This window comes from Sarcophilus harrisii, chromosome 6 (assembly GCF_902635505.1).
Source record: "Sarcophilus harrisii chromosome 6, mSarHar1.11, whole genome shotgun sequence".
Lineage (NCBI taxonomy): Eukaryota > Metazoa > Chordata > Mammalia > Dasyuromorphia > Dasyuridae > Sarcophilus > Sarcophilus harrisii.
In genome coordinates, this window is record NC_045431.1 from 14,917,724 (window position 1) to 14,936,734 (window position 19,011).

The following is a 19,011-nucleotide window of genomic DNA, read 5'->3' on the forward strand; positions in this document are numbered from 1 at the left end:
ATTTTGCACTGAGGGGATCTTAAAGACCATTTAGTCCAAGCTCCTCACACTGATTCTCAGAGCTGGGAAGGTCACAGGGAATCGGAGAGAGAAACATCTTTTGAAATTCACATCTTTTTCAAATGGTTTCTTTGAATTCTTCCCAATCCCAAGTACAGATAGAAATTTGATAATTCTCAAAGGCTTGGGTCTTTTCCATATCAGGGATATACCACATCCTTGTGATGACTGATCATCAGAGTTTTGCTTGGGGGAAAAAATGAATAAAAAAGAAGCAGACTATTCACTTATAGAAATAGCCACGAGAGGGAGCTCCCAGGATCCCATGCATTCTAAAGGGAAGAAGGAAAAAACCCACTATATACACAGTACATTGAAAGTGACAAAGAAAACTTGATTTACAAGGCCCACTATTGTTAGTGGAGCCTCTTATCTGATCCATCGAAACTTCCTTCTGCGCCATTAACTTGAATTCCTCTCCGGAATTGGGATTTCAGGTCTATCAGAGTGAGCTCATTGGTTTTTAGCATCAGTTTATGTGGGGGAACAACTCCCCGTTTCCTAAGGCAAAGAGAAGAGATTCAGAATAAACAAAATTAGAAATTCAGAAAGTGTGTAAAGTTAAAAAGGAGCCTCTGACCCTGCTAAATGGAGGTGGGGACCTGGATAGCTGTGGATTTTTTTTCCAAAGCACTGATTTTCATTTCACAATTGTTTCCAGAGAAGGCTGTTATCCACTCATTCCATGATATATGTCTGAACCTTTTCAAGCTGCGTTTGAATTGCTTCTTCATTTTTCCCTTCCAATCATTTTGCCGGGGACTTTGGATCATTATGAGATTGCAGGTAATGATAGACTATAATTAAGCTAAAAGCAGATTTTCTTTAGGAGTAAGAAGGCTCTGATCTAGTTGAGAATCTAGATTTTCCAGGCTATAATTTGCGGCTTTGTCACAAAGAGAGTACTTTTTTAGCATGGAGCCCGGTGATGAAGAAGAAAGCATATTGGAGGGGTGTAGATCTCCCTGCACACAGTATTCCTTCCATGGGAGCAGAATGGACTCTTAAATAGCTAAGTATAGATCGAGCTGATTACAGGCCAGACGCTGCTATTGTACATCATCAGTTATCATTGTCAAGGCTGCAATTTCATCGAGATGTTTCTCTTTGTCGACTGCTCCCAGCTCATTTGAGTACAGTAGTGAGGCTGTATAAAAATCCCAGGGCCCCTTTCTGATAACACCCATGTCCCTATCACATCACCCAATGAGCTTTCAGTGGGTCTATGGATTTGGAAAGCTTTTGCCTCTAGAATGATATTTTATCCAGAAATCTTAACTCTAAAAGCCTGGGGTGCTGGCACTGTACCGAAGCCCAGGATAATCTTGGAGGAAGATCCAGTCAACCGGAAAAGGGTACCTTGACTAAAGAGGGAGCACTAGGAAGAGAGCTGGATATTGAGTATGTAGAGCCCCAAGGATCAGGAACAGCCTTTTCCATAAGAGGGATATGTTATTTAAACAATGAAATCTAAGTAATGCTACAAGGCCTTCCTATTACCCAAATGATCTATATCAAAAAAAAATCCTAGAAAGAGGTTTAGATCTTATCCAGCCCAAGCTCTTTTTTTTTTTTTTTACAGATGAAACAACTGAGGACCAGAAAGGCAGGTTATATAAGTGTACATAGATGGAAAGGCCTTTTAGAGATATATCTGCAGGTAGAGGATGTTTTCAGGGACTGCCTCCATTGACTCCTGGGAAAGATCATCCAATGTCATTTCTCCAGAAGCTATGAAATTACCCTGAGCTTGGGACTGGGGAAAATGTTCGTTCTCAGTTTTTCAAGGTGAAATGAGTGAGCTAAAGTGAGGAGATAGGCTGAAAGCTAGATAAGGAAGTTTGGCCGGGGGGGGGGGGGGGGAGGCTGTAGAGCTGGCTATTTAGACAACTAGCATTTTTATGTAAATAGTATTTTATTTTTTCCAATTATGCAAAGATACTTTGCAACATTCATTTTTAGAAGATGTTGAGTTCCAAATTTTTCTCCATCCCTCCCTTTCCCCTTCCCCAAGATGGCAAGCAATATAGGTCATAAATATTAAACATATTTCCACATTAGTCATGTGAGAGAAGAAATAGAACAAAAGGGAAAAAACTGTGGGTGAAAAAAGAACTTGAAAATCGTCTGATTCAATCTACTTTCAGACCCCCAGATTCTTTCTTGGGATGTGTTTTGCATCTTCTATCATGAGTCTTTTGGAATTGTCTTGGGTCATTGTCTAGCTGAGAAGACTTAAGTCTTTCCTTGTTGACGCAATCTTGCTGTTCCTGTGTACCATGTTCTGCTGGTCCTGCTCCCTTCATTCAGCATCCGTTCATGCAGATCTGTTCACATTTTTCTGAAGTTGGCTGCTCATTATTTCTTACAGCACCAAAGTATTCCATTATATTTATATACTACAACTTGCAACTAGCATTTTGGGTAACGGCCAGTACCACTGCTTCTACCTGCTAGAACCCTGATGGATGCGGCTGAACTCTTCCTCCAAAACTCCAAAGTGCCAGGCTTTCTGCTGGCTCGAGGCAAAGACATATGGCCATGTTTTGGTCGAATCATAGTTCTTATGAGGTCCCCATTGGCTAAGGAAAATTAAGTCCCATGAAAGTAGACACGAAGCAATGGCAATGACCTAGAGATTGCAGATTTAAGCAGTGGGAGAAAGCTTAGTAAAAGCAGCAATAGCAGTGGATACAGCACCTGATCTTGCATCAAGAAAACGAGTTCAAATCCAGCCTCAGATGAGGTGGACAAGTCACTGCACTCCATTTGCCTCAGTTTCTTCATTTGTCAAATGAGCTAGAGAAGTAAATGGCAAAGTACTCCAGTATCTTTGCCAAGAAAACCCCAAAACGGTGGCAAAGAGTTGGACACAACTGAAGACAACTAAACAATAATGACTTCTACATGATAATGACCTCTAATCAAAAGACATTCAGTGGCTTGCCTATGGTAATAAAATCATGACTTGAATCCTGCTCTTGTTTCTAATCTACTTTTTCACTAACTCAGTGTGTAATCTTAGGCAAATCTCTATGTCCCAAGTTTCCTTATTTGTAAAATCTGGATTTTTGACTAGATGATTCCTGCCAATGCTAATAATCTGCGGTTCAGCTATTGATATGGGCTAAAACCACATTAGCTTATTCATTTTTGATGATTAGTTTGCCCCTTTAAGAATCTACTGTTAAAATCTAAACATGCTCAGGATAGATCACCCCTTGATCTCTAGCCTCTCTTTTTACTACCTTGTCCAGACAGCTGCCAAATTTATATTCCTAAAGCAGAGATCTATCATGGGACTGATTCTTCCACTCAACAAACTTTGGTGACCTCCCTGCCCAGTTACCTCTAGGAAAAAGTACAATCTCTTCTGCCCGGCACTTAAAGTCTGCACAATCAGACTTTTTTGCACAGATCGTCCTCCATGTTTACAATGTCTTCTTTCCTCACTTCCATCTCTTGTACCTCCGATCTTCCATCGAGGCTCATTGCAAGAACCATCTCCTTTACACAATCTTTCCTGGTTTTCCCTTGTAAGTACCTTTAGACCCTCTCACCCCAATCTCCCAATCATTTTTCATTTATTTTGTATATATCTTCTGTTTCCTTATCTGTGAACCTTCTGTATTCCTCTTCCACAGTAGATCAAAATATAAACTCCTCGAGGGCAAGAGTTATTCTGCTTTCGTATTTGTGTCCCCGATGGCTAGCACAAAGTAGGTGCTTTACTGTGAGGTAACAGAAAAGCTCAAGTCAGAAAACGTGCAAAAGGTTACTTTGAGGATAAAATGAAATGGTGTTTTACAAATGAAGGGCGAGGTTGATGGACTCATTAAATCATATTGTCCCAATCAAATAATATGAGTCCTAGACTTTAGACTAAATAAGAAAAGTACATGGAATTGGAGCAAAGTTGCATAGAAAGAATCCTAAAGGTTAGATGTAGCCTTGTTCTGGGAGCTGAGTCTCATCTGTGAGAGTGGAAGTGGGGATAAAGATCTCCAGAGCTTCTATGGACATCCCCATTTACAGTATACATACTTGTGGATGCTCATTGGTTTTCACCCTCATGACCCTTTATCATCTGGACCGTGGAGGTGAGCTGGATTTTCCAGCCCACAGAGATCCTGCTCACTCTGGCCGTCCTCGTGGCACAGAGATGTCCCGGGGCTGCTGGCTCCCCACGGATCCACAGGCAGAATGTTGCTCATCCTGGGGCTGCTCCCCACCCCTAGCTGCCAGTGCCTGCTGGGATCCTGTTTTCTCTCACTCCAGCCTGCTCCGATCTGCTACCGCAGTGACCCACATTGGACAGACACCTGCCAATGGATGCTGACAGCAAGAGCCTCTGAGCATGGCCGCTGCTGGTGTTAATGAGCCAAGCTGTCTTCTCAGATTGCCAGACCCCATCCAGGACTGTTTGGGCTGGTGCTTGAGAAAATCCCTGGAGCAGCCTCTGCCCACCCGAGATGGGCACCCACAGGGGCCAGAGGACCCGGGCTCCACTCGCAGTTCTGCCACTTTGTGACTCTTGACAAGGAACTGCCTCGATTTCCTCATGTGTAAGGTGAGAGGATTTGGGAAAGTCATCTAAAAATCCCTTCTGGCTTTAAAATATTATGATTCTCCAAGCCAGTGAAATTAAGCAATTGTGTTATCTGCAACCATGGGAGTCTGGCTGTGATCACAAGAGTTTTCAAGAAACCTCCTGGGTAGGGAAGTTAGGTGGTGCAGTGGATAGAGCACCAGCCCTGAAGTCAGGAGGACCTGAGTTCAATCTGAAGTCAGACACTTAATACTTCCTAGCTGTGTGACCCTGGGCTAGTCACTTAACCCCAATTGCCTCAGGAAAAAAAGGAAGGAAGGAAGGAAGGAAGGAAGGAAGGAAGGAAGGAACAAAGGGAAGGAGGAAGGGAGGGAGGGAGGGAGGGAGGAAGGGAGGGAGGCAGGGAAGGAGGGAGGAAGAGAGGGAAGAAAAGGAAAAAAAAAAGAAGGAATATTGGTTCCTGTATCTTGCCTATGTTTTACAGGTCCAAGTTACATTTCCCTACTTGATGCAATTACTCTCTTTTTGACTTAATTTCTGTACTGTTCATTTAACAATTCATCATTCACCACTTTGTAAAAATGTTTTATTGTTAAATTGAACTATTCTTTAGACATTATCCCGTTATTTAACTTTTGACCCATCCATGCCTGTTGTCCCAAACAAACTTAAGGTCCTTGAGTTGTCCAAGCTCTGTTTTTATCCCCCACAATGCCTAGCTTCTTCATTTGATCTCCTGGCACTTTGTACCTCTCTTATTATATCTAGAAGCACTTGAGTGCCAGTTGCGCAATGAGAGAGTTTCCACATGGCTCCGGAGCCCGGGGACATGATCCTTGATATGATTCTCCTACAGCTCAGACTTTGCCCTCTTGCCAAGTTAGCTTGGGAGTCACACAAAGTGCTGCATCTATATCAGCGTGTGCTTAGGAGTTTTTGCTTGTTTGATTCTAGCATCCGAAGCGTTTCCCTTGGTTCTTTAGTCTCTGTCTCCATCTGGAACCAAAGATCCCACCTACAATCCTGGGATCTACTGGGTGAACGTTTCACCTTGCTTAGTCTATGGCTCATGACGCCCTTTCCTGATACCTCCATGCTGCCAGGCTACCAGGGACATGCCCTTCTCCCCGCCCACCAACCTCCTCCCCCCAAACCTCCCTACCATTCCTAGCAAGAACAGCACCCTAGTCATCCCATCTCCATCCCCACTCCCCTGTCCAAGACCCCTCCCAGACCAGCGCTCCCCTACACGCGTCGTCTTCCCTATGAGAATGTAAGTTCTTTGTGGGCAAGCACTGTCTCGTTTGCTGGTGTTTGATCCCCCTCTCCCCTCCCACACTTGGCACAATGCGGGGCCCAGAGTAGATTAGAGTCCAGGATCTGCTTTTGTTTGCCAGGTGAGCGTCCCCATTGAACCAAAGAAAGTAGGAGCTTCTCCTCTAGCATTAAAGCCTAGAACAGAAGTGTCAAATTCAGGGGCTACAGAACTCCTATGAGGAAGGAATAAGATTAATGTGTAACTGGGAAATTTCAAACAAAGGAAGTCAGATAATGGTCTTCTGTGGTTCTCTAAGTCAGCACATATCTGCAGGGATCCATTTCTATTGGATTCGAGGCCATGGGCTTTGCCCAAGAGGGCCACAAGCTCTAGGGGTCAAAGACAGGCTGGAAACCCAGGTATTCCTGCCTTGGAGGTCAACTCTGAATGGACCACGCCATGAGTCTATTGGTGGTATAATGTAAGTGCTTCATAAATGTTTTTTTAATTTATTTGAGGGGGAAAATGGCTAACTTAAACCTGATAGCAACTATTTAGTATAGAGAAGAAACTCTGGAAACTTACAACCTTTAAATCTGTTTCCTCATCTGTCAAATGGTGATTCTCACTTGCACCACCCATTTCCCATTTGATTGGGAGGAAAGCCCATAGTAAATCTTAAGTGTGAGTTTGTTAAATAAACGATGGCTAAATAATTGCCCTTTATTTCCCAGACTTTCCTTCTGCTGACCAACAAAATAAGCCAAAAATCTGGGTGCAAGAGCCTGAGACACTTCTTAATTAAAGTCCTGCACATCCAGATTATGGATACAGTATAGATACGACTGCAGGCAAAAGCGACCCGGTGCCTGGGCCTGTCTGCCAAGTCTGGGTCCACTTGCTCAGGAGAAATGAGAACTTTGAGAGACACTTTCTACAGACTCAGCTCAGACACTGATGTGACTTGAAAAGTCTTGAATGAACTGACCAATAGGAAGCATCTGTTTCCAGGTACTGGAAGGATACTGACGTTTATATACTTTATATGTGACAGCACTCCACAGGTATTATTGAATATCATAACAACCCTGTAAAATAAATACTACCAGAATCATTATAATCCCCATTTTACAGAGGAGAAAATTGCGGTTTAAAGTATTTGGCTCATTTGCCTTTGGTCATACAGCTAATTATATATAATAGATATATAAATATCTACAATAGATAAAAAATATATAATAGATAGATAGAAATATATCGGAGCTAGAACTCCCACTCCAATGTCATATCCACCATACTGCTGCTATCAAACATTCACCCTCAAAGGCACTAGGGAGTGCTGAGAGGAGGAAAGGAACTAGATTAAAATGTAATTGGAAAAGATTTAACAAACTAAATAAAACACAGACTAATACACACAGCAGAACATAGTTACTGCTAATATGTAGTTTTCTAACATATCGTTTAATGGCTCATTTCAAGTTGAGGTGGGCACTTGCACTATTCCATGCTGTTTTTTTTTTTAATATGACTCTATGACTCCTAATAAAAGAAAGACTTAGCTTCCAAGTTGGGTTATTAGCTGTTTAACTTTGGACAAATTACTTCCTCTCTCCAAATCTCAGTTTCCTCATTTGTAGAATTAGGAAGCTACACTCAATGATGGCTAATGGTTCTCCCCACTCTAAACCAGTGAGCCTGCAGAAAGGAGGTGGACTTCAGTGGAACGGCTTGTCTTATTTGTCGCATTATCTCAGAGCGCGTCTTCCATTTTATATTCAATTAAACCAGGAAGCAAAACCAGATTAATCATGTGCTACTTTTTATTCATATTTTTAAGGGTACATGGATTTAAGAGGCAAATAATTCGTTGAATCTATTTACCAAAAAGAGCTAAATTTATACAACCTTAAAATGCATTCTTTGTAGCCTGCATACTGTAAAATGTACTTCCATATATAAACTACTGTTATTGTACCTAAGTTATGCATTTAAAACACACACAAAGCATACCCAGCGGCCCGGAGGCCTATTTTATCAGTCCCGATACATTCCTGATAGTCAAAGACACTGGGAGGGGATGCAGAGTTTACTACTAGAAAAGTCAGATGATGCTCTAACAGCCACAGAAACAGAGAGGGCTTAATCTCACCTATGGAAGGAAAAGCTAAATAGGCTTTCAGCCAGATTAGGAACTTCACCATGGGGTCCGCCCGTGCCCATCGGGTCTTCTTGGTCTTACTTGGGCTGCTTTATGCCTTGGGATGCTGCCTTCTGGCCCAGCTCTCTCCTGACAGTCTTTGGCAAAGGAAAACTTTTGATTCCCCCTCTTTCCCACCTTCTGCCTCCCACCTTCTCTAACTTCCCAGAACTCTTCCTGGTCCCCATTCTCCTTAATGTCCTCCCACACTCTGCACCAGCAGGTTCCTTCCATTAGCGCCGCCATTTTTCTTTGTGCTGCTCCCCTGAAATCTCCAGTCAGCCATTGTCTGATGGAGGAATCATCCCTAGAAGCTGCCAGTGTGTGATTGTGTGTGTGTGATTTTGTAAGTGTGTGTGTGTGAGTGAGTGGGGTGCTGATCTCACAACAGAAGTCAATTTCCCTCACTAATGTGATTTTCTTTAGAGGAGATGTAAATAAACTCCCCTCCTACAGACCTTCATTTCTCTTTCGTGATACCCACAGTGGAAGAAATTTCCATCGTGACTGCTCCTGGCAGCCAAATCTCTGCCATCCCACGCTGATTTCTTTCCTAAAAATAAACAGTCTCTCACCCTGCAGGAGAACACCACAGTGTCTTTTCCACTGCCCTGTTCCCCAAGAGTGACAACAGCCTGGGAGCCATTATCCATCATCCTCAGTGCTCCCGAGTTTTTTTCCATGAAGCCCTTCCCATCTGACTCGCATCCAGTGCCCCAGCAGCCTTGGCACTCAGGGCTTTCTTGCAAGAAGAAGAAAGGCTCAGGGGGGCAGGAAGGAGGCTCGTTAGAAGGTAGAAGGAACTTCTCCAAGACTTTGTCCCTGCCTGGCAACATTTCCCTTCCTGCATGCGGGGGCTTTGTTGAGGTTGCCAAGGTTCCACAACAAAGACACAAAAACTAGCCTGGCTCACAGGAGCAAGTCAGCCCTGGCCAGAATCCAGGGGCAGGGTCCCTCTGTCACCAAATGGCTTTGTGGCAGGAGCCAGATCCCTCTCCTTTCTGGACACTCATTTTAAAATGAAGGGAGGGAAGAGGGGATCTCCAAAGGCAGAGGAGGGATGGGAAGATCAGGGAGCTCAATCCTCTCATTAGATTAATGACAAGAATTGAGGTTTCAACTTGGACAAAGGCCCAAGATCACAAAGGGTCCCCTTATGTTTCTGAACTTGGGAGTCAAAAGACTTGGATTTGAATCCCACCTCAGTCACTTAGAAGCTGCATGACCCTGTGCCTCAGGAAACTGGATCTTCATTTAAAAATAAAGGGATGGACGAGGTGCTCTCCAAGGTATAGAAGAGATGGGAAGATCATTGAGTTCAATTCTCTCATTCTCAAATGGGAAAGGGATTTATTTGGCCAAGATCACAAATGTCTCTGGACTTGGGATTCAAAAGACCTGGATTCGAATCCCACCTCAGTCACTTAGAAATTATATGACCTTGTGCCTCAGTTTCCTCATCTGGAAAGTGGTTGAACCTTCTAGGTCTAAATCGATGATTCTATGAATTAATGATTCTAAGTCATCCCCGTTCTTTATGTTTCTTCACTTGTAAAACAGAGACAGCAATACCTGCCTCCATCTAAACTGAAAAAACCAACCCATGATGAATATCAAATGAGACAAAGTAGGTAAAAGAGCTCTGAAAAAGGAGGTGCTGTTGGAAAAGGCCTTATTATCTGTAGCCCCAGAGAACAATGATGCTGAAGAACTCAAGTGAACAGTTTTTAATCTGACATCTCTTTCCGCCCTTGAGGTTTTCAAGACCATCTGGGCTTTAAGGGAAGCGATCTAGTACCTCCTCCCCCAGATGCACCGAAGTCTCAGAATAAGAAGCCAGGACCAAGAGAAAATTGAGGGACTGATGGGAGCAGAAAGAGGTCAGAGGTTTGGGCCACTAACCATGCTGACCTCCAACACGTATGAGCTCCAGTATTTCTCTGCTCTGTCTTTAAAGATAGAGACTAAACAAATTATTTTCTCAAGGGGTCCATAGTACCCTGTTTTCTTAAAAAAGAAAAAACAAGAAAAACCAGAAATAACCTTCTCCACAGTCCCCCAAGACCAAAACAAATGAATCGGGCTAAAAAGGAGTTTGCTTTTTGTATCTTCTATCACATATTTTTAAAAGAACAACGATGATAAAAGCTAGCATTTATAGAGCACTTTGGGGTCTGCAGAGCACTTTATACATCGGCTCATGTGAGACAGGTACTCTTATTCTCTCCATTTTACAGATAAGGAAATTGAGGCTGAGTTATATGACTTGATCAGGGTCACACAGCTAAAAAGTATCTTAGACAGGATTTTGAACTCATCTCCCTCTTCCTGATTCCAAATCCAGCACTCCATCCACTGTTAAACCTAGATAACTTACACTAACATCCTAAATGTCAGGATGCTCACTAACATCCATCTGTTCTCAAAAAAAAAAAAAAAAAAAAACAAAAAAAAACAGTACTTCTATGCTTCCAAGTGATCCATATTGTGTATAAAATGTAGACCCCTGTTTCTCTGCTATCAGAAAAGGACCTGGAAAATCAGTGACTGGAAGTAGTACCGTAAGATCCTGCCTCTTCAGATGTGTGTCCATTACTTGCAGCCAGAATACATAATCCTGGAGGGAGTTGGGCTGGAGCATGAAGCCTTTTTTTTTTTTTTTAGCTTTGCCTGTGCCACTTGCCCAGTTTGCTATGTGAGTGCATTGAGTGGTGCCCCAAATTAGGAAGTGTCCACTAGCCATCTCAGCAGGTGGTGAGAGAGCTGGAGGGTAGCCCGGATGCTCCTACCTCCCAGGGTCAGGGGGCACGTGGAGACTCTGAGGCTTGCGTCAGCATTTCTAATAAAGCCCAGAAAATAAAACTTAAGCAGGAAAAAAAAAAGAAATCTAAAATGTGCTTAGGGGAAAAAAACGAAAGCGGACTTCTTCCCGTGCATTAATTTAGTGCTCGACTGGAAATAAATGTCAGAGTGGTAACACTTCTGGTTATATGTGGGCTGGTTCATTAGATCCACTCATCTTCTGGGCTGGAAACTCTTTGCCTGCAGTCTCCTAGTGCACCCAAGGGTGCTGCTAGAACATCATGGCATAACCCTCCTAAGGGCTGCTGCCTCCAGATCGCTCTGTTTATAGGCAGTAAACACTCATATTTGTAGCCGAGTTGCTATCCGCCCATGACTTGGCAAATGGACTTAAAAAACAAAACCTGGTGCGATAATATTGTGCTAACTTCACTGCTGGAACAGAGGTGGTTGGTTTCCCTTTATCTAGGCAGTCTTAAAAAATCTTGCCTGGTGTATTTCAAAGAAAACTAGAGTCACAAATGCAGAGCGTCCAATGAGAATCGTCCACCAGATGGGGGGCCAGAGGACAGAACAGAAAAACTTCAGCAGGAGTCCAAAAAAAGGCTTATTTTGCTCGGGGACAACTTGGTCCTTTGAATCATGGAACTGGTCTCTGTGACTCAGCTCATCTGGCTCAATGTACAGTCCCTTGTGATAAGCCTAAGGGCCCTGGGCTCCCTTCCTCCCCCCCCCCCCCCCTGCACTGGAGATGGTACGGCCTCCGGGCACTCTCCAGCCCAGAAGCCGGTGGTGATCGTGGTCATTAAGCGTTGCCGTTGCTAAGCCAGGAAAGAACACTGCTCACCGAGGAGATCTGGGACGTTCACAGTCTAGCACCTGCAGCACCTTATGTCAGGGGCCAGTGGGGTGGAGAGAAGCAGAGAAGGTGAGTCAGCAGTTCGCCGAGTTGCTAGCAACAGCATCCCCAAGCTCCAAGCAGAACTACAGAGAAGTGGGAGATATATGTGGGTTTGCATCCATATTACAGATATATCGTGGGGAGGGATAGAGGGAACATGCAAAAATCAAATGACTGCCCATGGCTCTCCAAGCAAGCCGCCCTTCACCAAAGATCCCCTATGACTTAACGTGGTTTTCTATGGACTAAATCTTTTTTAGGAAAAAAAAAAAAAAAACTACAGAATGATCAACAGCATGGATGGAAGCGCCTGTCCCCCAGGATTCATCTCTCTGAGGGCCAAGCCTATGGCGCCATTTACTTTTTGGCCTATCATTGGGTTCCCCAACAAACCCAAGGGTCGATTCAGGGCAAGCAGATAGTAGGACTTCTACAGTTTTCGCTCGCACAAACCCTTCTGGTCTCCGTCTGAGCCAATTCTGAAGCTCAAATGAAATGCAAAAGACCCTCAATGCTCTCGCCAAGTCTCTAACACATCAATGTTTAGCTTTTTGGTTCTTGAGTAGTAAACAAAACGATTCAAATCCCGGAGAGTTACTGTCCCTCGTATGTCACGTCGGTATGAATTAGAACAATATCCTGCATTTTATTCAAAGAAGGACAAAGGAAGACTGGACATCAATTTCAGGGAACCGAGTTGGCTCAAAATAGCTTTGCTGAGTGTTGACATTATAAGATTTTATACTAATCATCAGCAAATGTGTTTTAGCTGACTTTTGCTGTAAGCGTTCTTATTGAAACAGTCACTAAGGTGGAATGAACAGTTCCCAGATTTTTCAGTGACTTATCAGAGCTGTCCCATGTGATTCAATTTTCTCCTCCTGTATTTAAAAAAAAAAAAAATCGCCTTTCCTTTCTCGATGGGAAGAGTTAATGCTGATAGGCTGCAAGCTTTTCTCAATAATTACAGGCTTTCAAATGTCTTTTAAAATGAGAATGGGCATGTCATGCAGTTAGCCAAGTAAATGCAATCCCTGATTAAAATGTGAATTCTAGAAGTTCTGAAAACACCTAATGACTTTCCCAGTCAGAGCTGTGCTACCGTTCTTCTCCTACTCTCTTAAGAGCCAATTTTAGTGTATGTTAAGCTCACTCCTTATGCCTTCACAGGCTCAGATCCACAATGATATGTTCAAATATTTGCGTCTTTCCTTTGAAACTGGAGGCGAAAAAAAAATCTCGTCTGTCTGTGGATACAGCTGTGAACGAACGAGGCGCCTGCACGTAGATCTCCTTAAACTTTCTGAAGATCTGCTTCTCCTTATCCCACTGGTAAATCTGGGAGAAGGTATAGTCACTTCCCAGTGCTAGGTAATGGTTATCCTTAAAGGAAAAAGGCTGCAGGGTCATGGCCCCCCGGGACGGCAGAGCCTGGATCTCCACAAACTGCTTACTGTTCCACTTCATGACCCTGGAGTCCCCAATGAACCGTGTAAGGGAGATGTACAGGCTGTTCTGCATCCTAAAGCTCTTCACGGCCAGTACATCCTCCATGTTGGGAATGTCTCCGTGTGGGACAAACTTCTTAGAACTTTTATTCCACTGCAATATGATGGGGACCTGAGAGCGACTGGAGAGGATTAAGTGGGATTTTCCATCTATGTCAACAAACTCAGCATCTGTGTCCCTGAACCATTCGTGCAGAGATTGGTAAGAGTAGAATCCTTTGCTATTCCATTTATAAACGGTCGACAAACCGGCTTTAGAGCTATCTGCGATGACAAAGAACCTTTCGTCGTCGATCTGAAATAGCTCTATGTCGTTGGGCTTAGAAATCCGGGAGACTTCGATGTCCTGGAATTTGACGAACTTGGTCCAGCTCTCATCATACTTGTATATGTGGGAGCCCCCAAAAAGCTGAGCCACCACCACAAAGACCTGGTCTTCAATGAGGATTGCTTTACATCCCACTATGGACTGACCTGTTCTCCAAGACAAAAGGGAAGGAAGAGTGTTAGTGTAGCTGCCGTTCAACTGCGTCACTGAAGATGGCCGTAGAAATTATTTTTCTCAGGGAAAAAGAGCTCATTAATAAAACATCAATTAAAACGACACAAAAGGTTTTCAGGTTGTTCTTTGTCTGCTCATAAAGCCCCAGCTATATTTGATATTGGATAGGAGGGGAAGCACAGGATTTGCTTTTGGTTGGAAAGAACCAAAAAGGGGAAAAAAAAAAAAAAAAAAAAAAAAAACCCAATGACTTTAGAGATAATTGAGTCCTGAGTACAAGTCTCACCAGTCAAAGAAAATCAAAGTAGAAAATTATCTTAACTATCCTAATAAATAGAGGGAAAAAATCCATCCTCCTGTCCCTCTGCCTCCCCAAAAGCTGCTCTTAATGCTTTTTTTTAAAACTCCTTTGGTCTTGACCATTGTTGTGATTGCTGAATGGATGGATGGATGGCAAGAGATGACATATCTATGATACATTGAAAGTTTACAACTTGCAAAGGACTTTAGATATATTCTCTCATTTGTGCCTCCCCCAAATCTGTGAGGTGATTATTATGGAATTCTTAACCCACTCTACAGATGAGGATGATGAAGGTGTTAACAAGTTAGTCCCTTTTTTATGTAGTCAGGCAAAGCTTGGAAGTGTTAGAGGTGGGATTCAAAACTGAATCTCGATTATCTGGAAAGAGATCCAGCCCTTTTCCCAGTAATTGGGAATGAGTGAGCAAGTGAATGAAGAAATTATTTGAATTACTTATCCAACATTGACAACCAACAGCACCTCAGGATGACACATGAGATGATTTTCCAATAAAGACTTGGTGGCTGCCATCTACTCTGGGCCACCACAACCACCCCTACTTCCATCCCATCGGTACCTCCCCTTCCAGACCTGTGTTTAGTAAGCAAAGTAGCAGCTGTCTTCTGAAAAGTTGCTGACTTTTGATCTAGGAAATTCAATGAGTATGTTTTCCTCCGTTCCCTAAGCAATTTGGACAGAAGTGAGCTTTGTTCTTGGAAATTACAGGGATTCTTCCTTGACTTCTCCTTTTGGCTTTCCCCTGGAAGCTAAATCTGCTGCTGTGACTTCCTGGGAGCATTCCTCAGAAGTCATTTCTTTCACTCCCCTTTGCTTCATCTTAATTCAACAGCCTGCTTGACCTAGGTCCCCATAGTGCAGAAGCAGCAGGGAGAAGTGCCCGACTCAGCTGATCAGAGGGACATCCTGAGCCAGCACTTAACCAAGTGGAGAGCTGCTTTCCCTAGCTTCTCCCAGGAAAACACTAGTTTTGTGGAGTCATCAGCAATCCCAGATACTTTCATTTTAAGGAAGGACTTCTCATCCATGAATTTGGTTTTTAAATTTTTTTATATTTTTTGATAAATGTATTTCAACACAATTGATTTCCTTTTACTGTGCATTTTATTTCATGTGCTAAAAAACATTATTCTAAGGAGGGGTCCATAAACTTCACCAGTTGGCCAAAAAAGTCTACAATACACACACACACACACACACACACACACACACACACCTCTGTCTTAAAATGTTTAATGAAAGAAGGAAAAGAAATAGAACAATTAGCATCAGAAATCAGAGAAGGTAAAAATGTGTAGGGAAGATAAATGGAATTTTAAAAAAATCAGAACAGTTACCCTATTTATCTACTTAGCTTTGCTTTGGGTGAAGAGATTTGGACTGAGAATTTAGTTAACTAAATCCTATAATCCTCATTAGTATATTTCCTCTCTGCCTTTCTTAAAATCTCTCCTGCCAGTGGAAAATTCGATGTTATTCTGCAGAGGCTGATTGAGGGGTGGGGAAGGGTGAGGAGACAATAAGGAAGGCGAACTTGAACATCTCTTCAAAATAACTCATTTCAAAAACACGAACAAAATTGTCACCAACTTGATATGCAGAAAATGGGAACACCACACTGGCAGACAGAGTAATGAGGGCAGAGAAAGCATCATAGGTGAATAATGTCTAGGAATAACATGGACATTATAAGTAAGTAAGGTCTGGGAAAGATGCAAATTTGCCCTGCTTCGTTTCAGTTCTATGCAAAAGGACCCTGAGCTCTCTGTCAGAGTCACGGAAGCTCAGCTGAAGCTCCTGCTGTCAGCACATTTTAAGTTGGGGGTGAGAGTGGGGACTCTCCCACACAGCCAGGAATCAGCCCATAGTCATTGAGGTGCTCATCAAAACCAGCACAGCTCAGAGAGGAGAGACTGGCTTACTTTTATCTCCTTTGTTTTCAGCAACTTATTAGTTACTCTTTTTCTTTATTCATTTCACATTGTCATCACTACTGCTATTTTGTTTTATCGACTGCAGTTTCTTTACAGGTACAAAAGGTCATACTCTTTACCATCCATCATGTTGCCCCTATGACCCAGATAATCCTTGAGCTCGGTGATATTTATAAAATATCCCAAGAGATGCAGATATTAAAGAAAAGTTCAGAATTTTCTCCTTTGCACTAGGGAAGGCAAGGCAGGACCCTGGACAGGGTTCTCTTGGACATTCAAATCCTTCCCAAGTCTGAGCTCTGGGACTTCCAGAGTAGGTTGTGTTCTTTTGAAAATCCAAGAGAACATCACATAAAGAAATTAATTATGAAGTATAATCCCTAAAAATAAGTGAAAATAAGCATTAACCATCTTATGGTCCCTTCCCAGATTCCTATGGAACACATAATAGCAGGAAAAAAAACTAAGGATTCACTAGGCAACATGGTGGGGAACTGATTTCTGCTTCCTCCAGTAGGGAACAGCTACAATGGTACAAACCGTACAGATTTCGCTTTACCAGAGGTGGCGAAGAAGACCGGTAACGAGCAATGTAACGAATGCAAAGCCTTCAGATGCCTACATGTTGAACAAAATTGCAAAGGGGGCAGTGACAACTTCTGGTCATTTGTCCCTACTGACTGTTCCTTTTCTTTGCTTTTTGCACTTTTAAAATGTATTACTTTAAGTCCGTAGGACAGCCAGCTTCTCTCATTAGATGCACCTGCCCCACAGTGTGCTGAATTTGCGTTTCCAGAAGGGAGCTGCTGTTTCCAGGAATGTGAGTTCAGCACTAAGAGACCAGATGGCCTGACAACAAACAGAGGAGCCTTATTTGAAATGGCATCTTTGGAGCATCAGGATGTGTCTCTTGCAGACCTCTCAATATTGTGAGATTAGGCTAATTAGCAGCCCTTCTTCCTGAGGGGGGAAAATGACATTCTCTAGGAGCCCTAATGGCCCTGCATCTGCTACAAAGCCAGTTCATTCCTGAGAAATTCCTAGGAGTCTCCCATCCTGAAACGCTAGCAAGAAAGGGTTCTAATTGGAACTGGGAGGTCCTGCTACTTCCCCTAAGAGAAATGAGGGCATTGGACTAGGTCATCTCTAAACTCCAATATGACATCTCCACTTGGATGTCACATCAGCACTTCTAACTCAACTTATGCCAAACCAAGTTTATTGTATTTCTCTGGAAACCTTTTCCTCCTATGACTTCACGTTTTCTGCCTCTAACAACCACTGTTCAGCCTCAGACTTTGTTGTTATCTTTGAGTCTTCTCTCCCTCACCACCTCATTGGCTAGAGTGGTGATCCAGTAAATTATCAAGCCCTGGAAAGCCTTCTTTCATAAAAGCTCTCTAATTCAGTCCCTCTATATTCTCATATCTTCCTCTGCTTAGCCATATCATCCCTTACCCAAACTACCCAACTTCTTTTCTGAAACAAATATGATATTGATACATAAACTAGGAAGAGTCAAAACAGAAAAAGAAAATTGTGAACTGCAGAATCCTAAGAAATCTTCCTGACTCTATTCTCTGTCTCTCTTTCTAATATGTCCTTCCTATTACTGACAGAACCATCTTTTTAATATACAATTCTATTCATATCACTCCTTTCCTAGAGGGAAAAAAAACTTTGGTGGTTTCTTATTGTCCTCCAGGTGAAGTTCAAATTTCTCTGCCTGCTCTTCAAAGATAATCACCATCTAGTCCGATTCTGAGTTTTCATTTTTATCTTTTGCTACTTCATTCCTCTAACTTAATTTATGTTCTAACCAAACTATTGTTCCCTGAACATGCCCTGAACTTCTTTCTTCATGGTATCCTCATTCACACAGCTCCTTACACTTGAATTAGCCTTCTCTTGCTTATGCAGTCCCTCCCTTGTAGAGGCAATAGATACAGCAGTAGAGCTAGACTCAGGAAAATTTGAGTTCCAACCCATCCTCATACACTTATCAGTTGTATAACTCAGGACAAATGACCTAACCTCTGTCTGCCTCGGGTTTCCTCATTTGTAAAATGGAGATATGAATAGCAGCTACCTTCTACAGTTATTGTGAGGATAAAATGAGATATCTATAAATGGTTTTACAAATCTTAAAATGCTATATAAATGTTAGCTATTGTTATTATTTACTTGTATATCCTTTAAAATCCACCTCAAATACGAAGTCTTTCCTGAAGCTGTTTCCTTCCACTTACATGGTTGTAATGTTGTGCATTACACAGGGTTGTGATGAAGATAAAATAAGATATTTATAAAGTGCCAGTGCCTGGCACGTAGTAGGGACTATATTATTGTTTATTCTCTTCCCCTTCCTTCTTCTCCTTTCAGTACTTGGTCCTCACATAACACCCTTTCTTTAATGAACTAGAATGTGTTCTTTTGAAGTACAGTTATCTGTGATTTTGTCGTATTCCCCCATAAAATGATAAACTTCACGAGGGCAGGGAACATCTTCTCTTGGAACTAGCATAACACACTTAGTGTTGATTGAAGTAAATGGACATTCAGCTCTAAGATTCTGTATTTTTTATGAATTTCCCCTCATAGGAAAAATAATCTATGTTTCTTTGCCTCTTCATAGTATTAATGTTAGTAGCAGTGTTCTTACCAATCAAGAAAGGTCATAAAATATAGTAATTGGACACCATCCCGTTAATAAGAAAAAACAAAACAAGAAGTCCGCTCAATTTTAAGAGAAACAGAGCATCAATTTCCCATTGGGAATACTGGCCGAGATGAACTAGCAAATCTGGCTCCAGGGGCCTAAATGTTGTGATCAGCTTATTCCTCTCTTACAACTAAGAGTCTGGCCTATAATCGCTGAAGCCTAAAGAAATGTCCAAGTTACTTAATTAGTCCCAATAGGTCAGACGCTGAGAGTTTTCATTCCAGGTCTGCTCCTTATAAGCTGTATTAGAGTA

The 19,011-nt window shown here is 42.4% G+C and overlaps 1 protein-coding gene across 1 annotated transcript in view; it reads right to left on the reverse strand.

The window, feature by feature from the left end:
- Positions 1–7,672: 7,672 nt before the first annotated feature.
- The window catches only part of LGI2 (leucine rich repeat LGI family member 2), a 40,263-nt gene continuing 28,924 nt past the window's right edge, over positions 7,673–19,011 (reverse strand). The window contains exon 8 of the mRNA XM_031941353.1: positions 7,673–13,752. Within this exon, the coding sequence (XP_031797213.1) occupies positions 12,935–13,752 (818 nt within the window). The 3' untranslated portion in view covers positions 7,673–12,934. The remainder of the gene's footprint in view (positions 13,753–19,011) is intronic.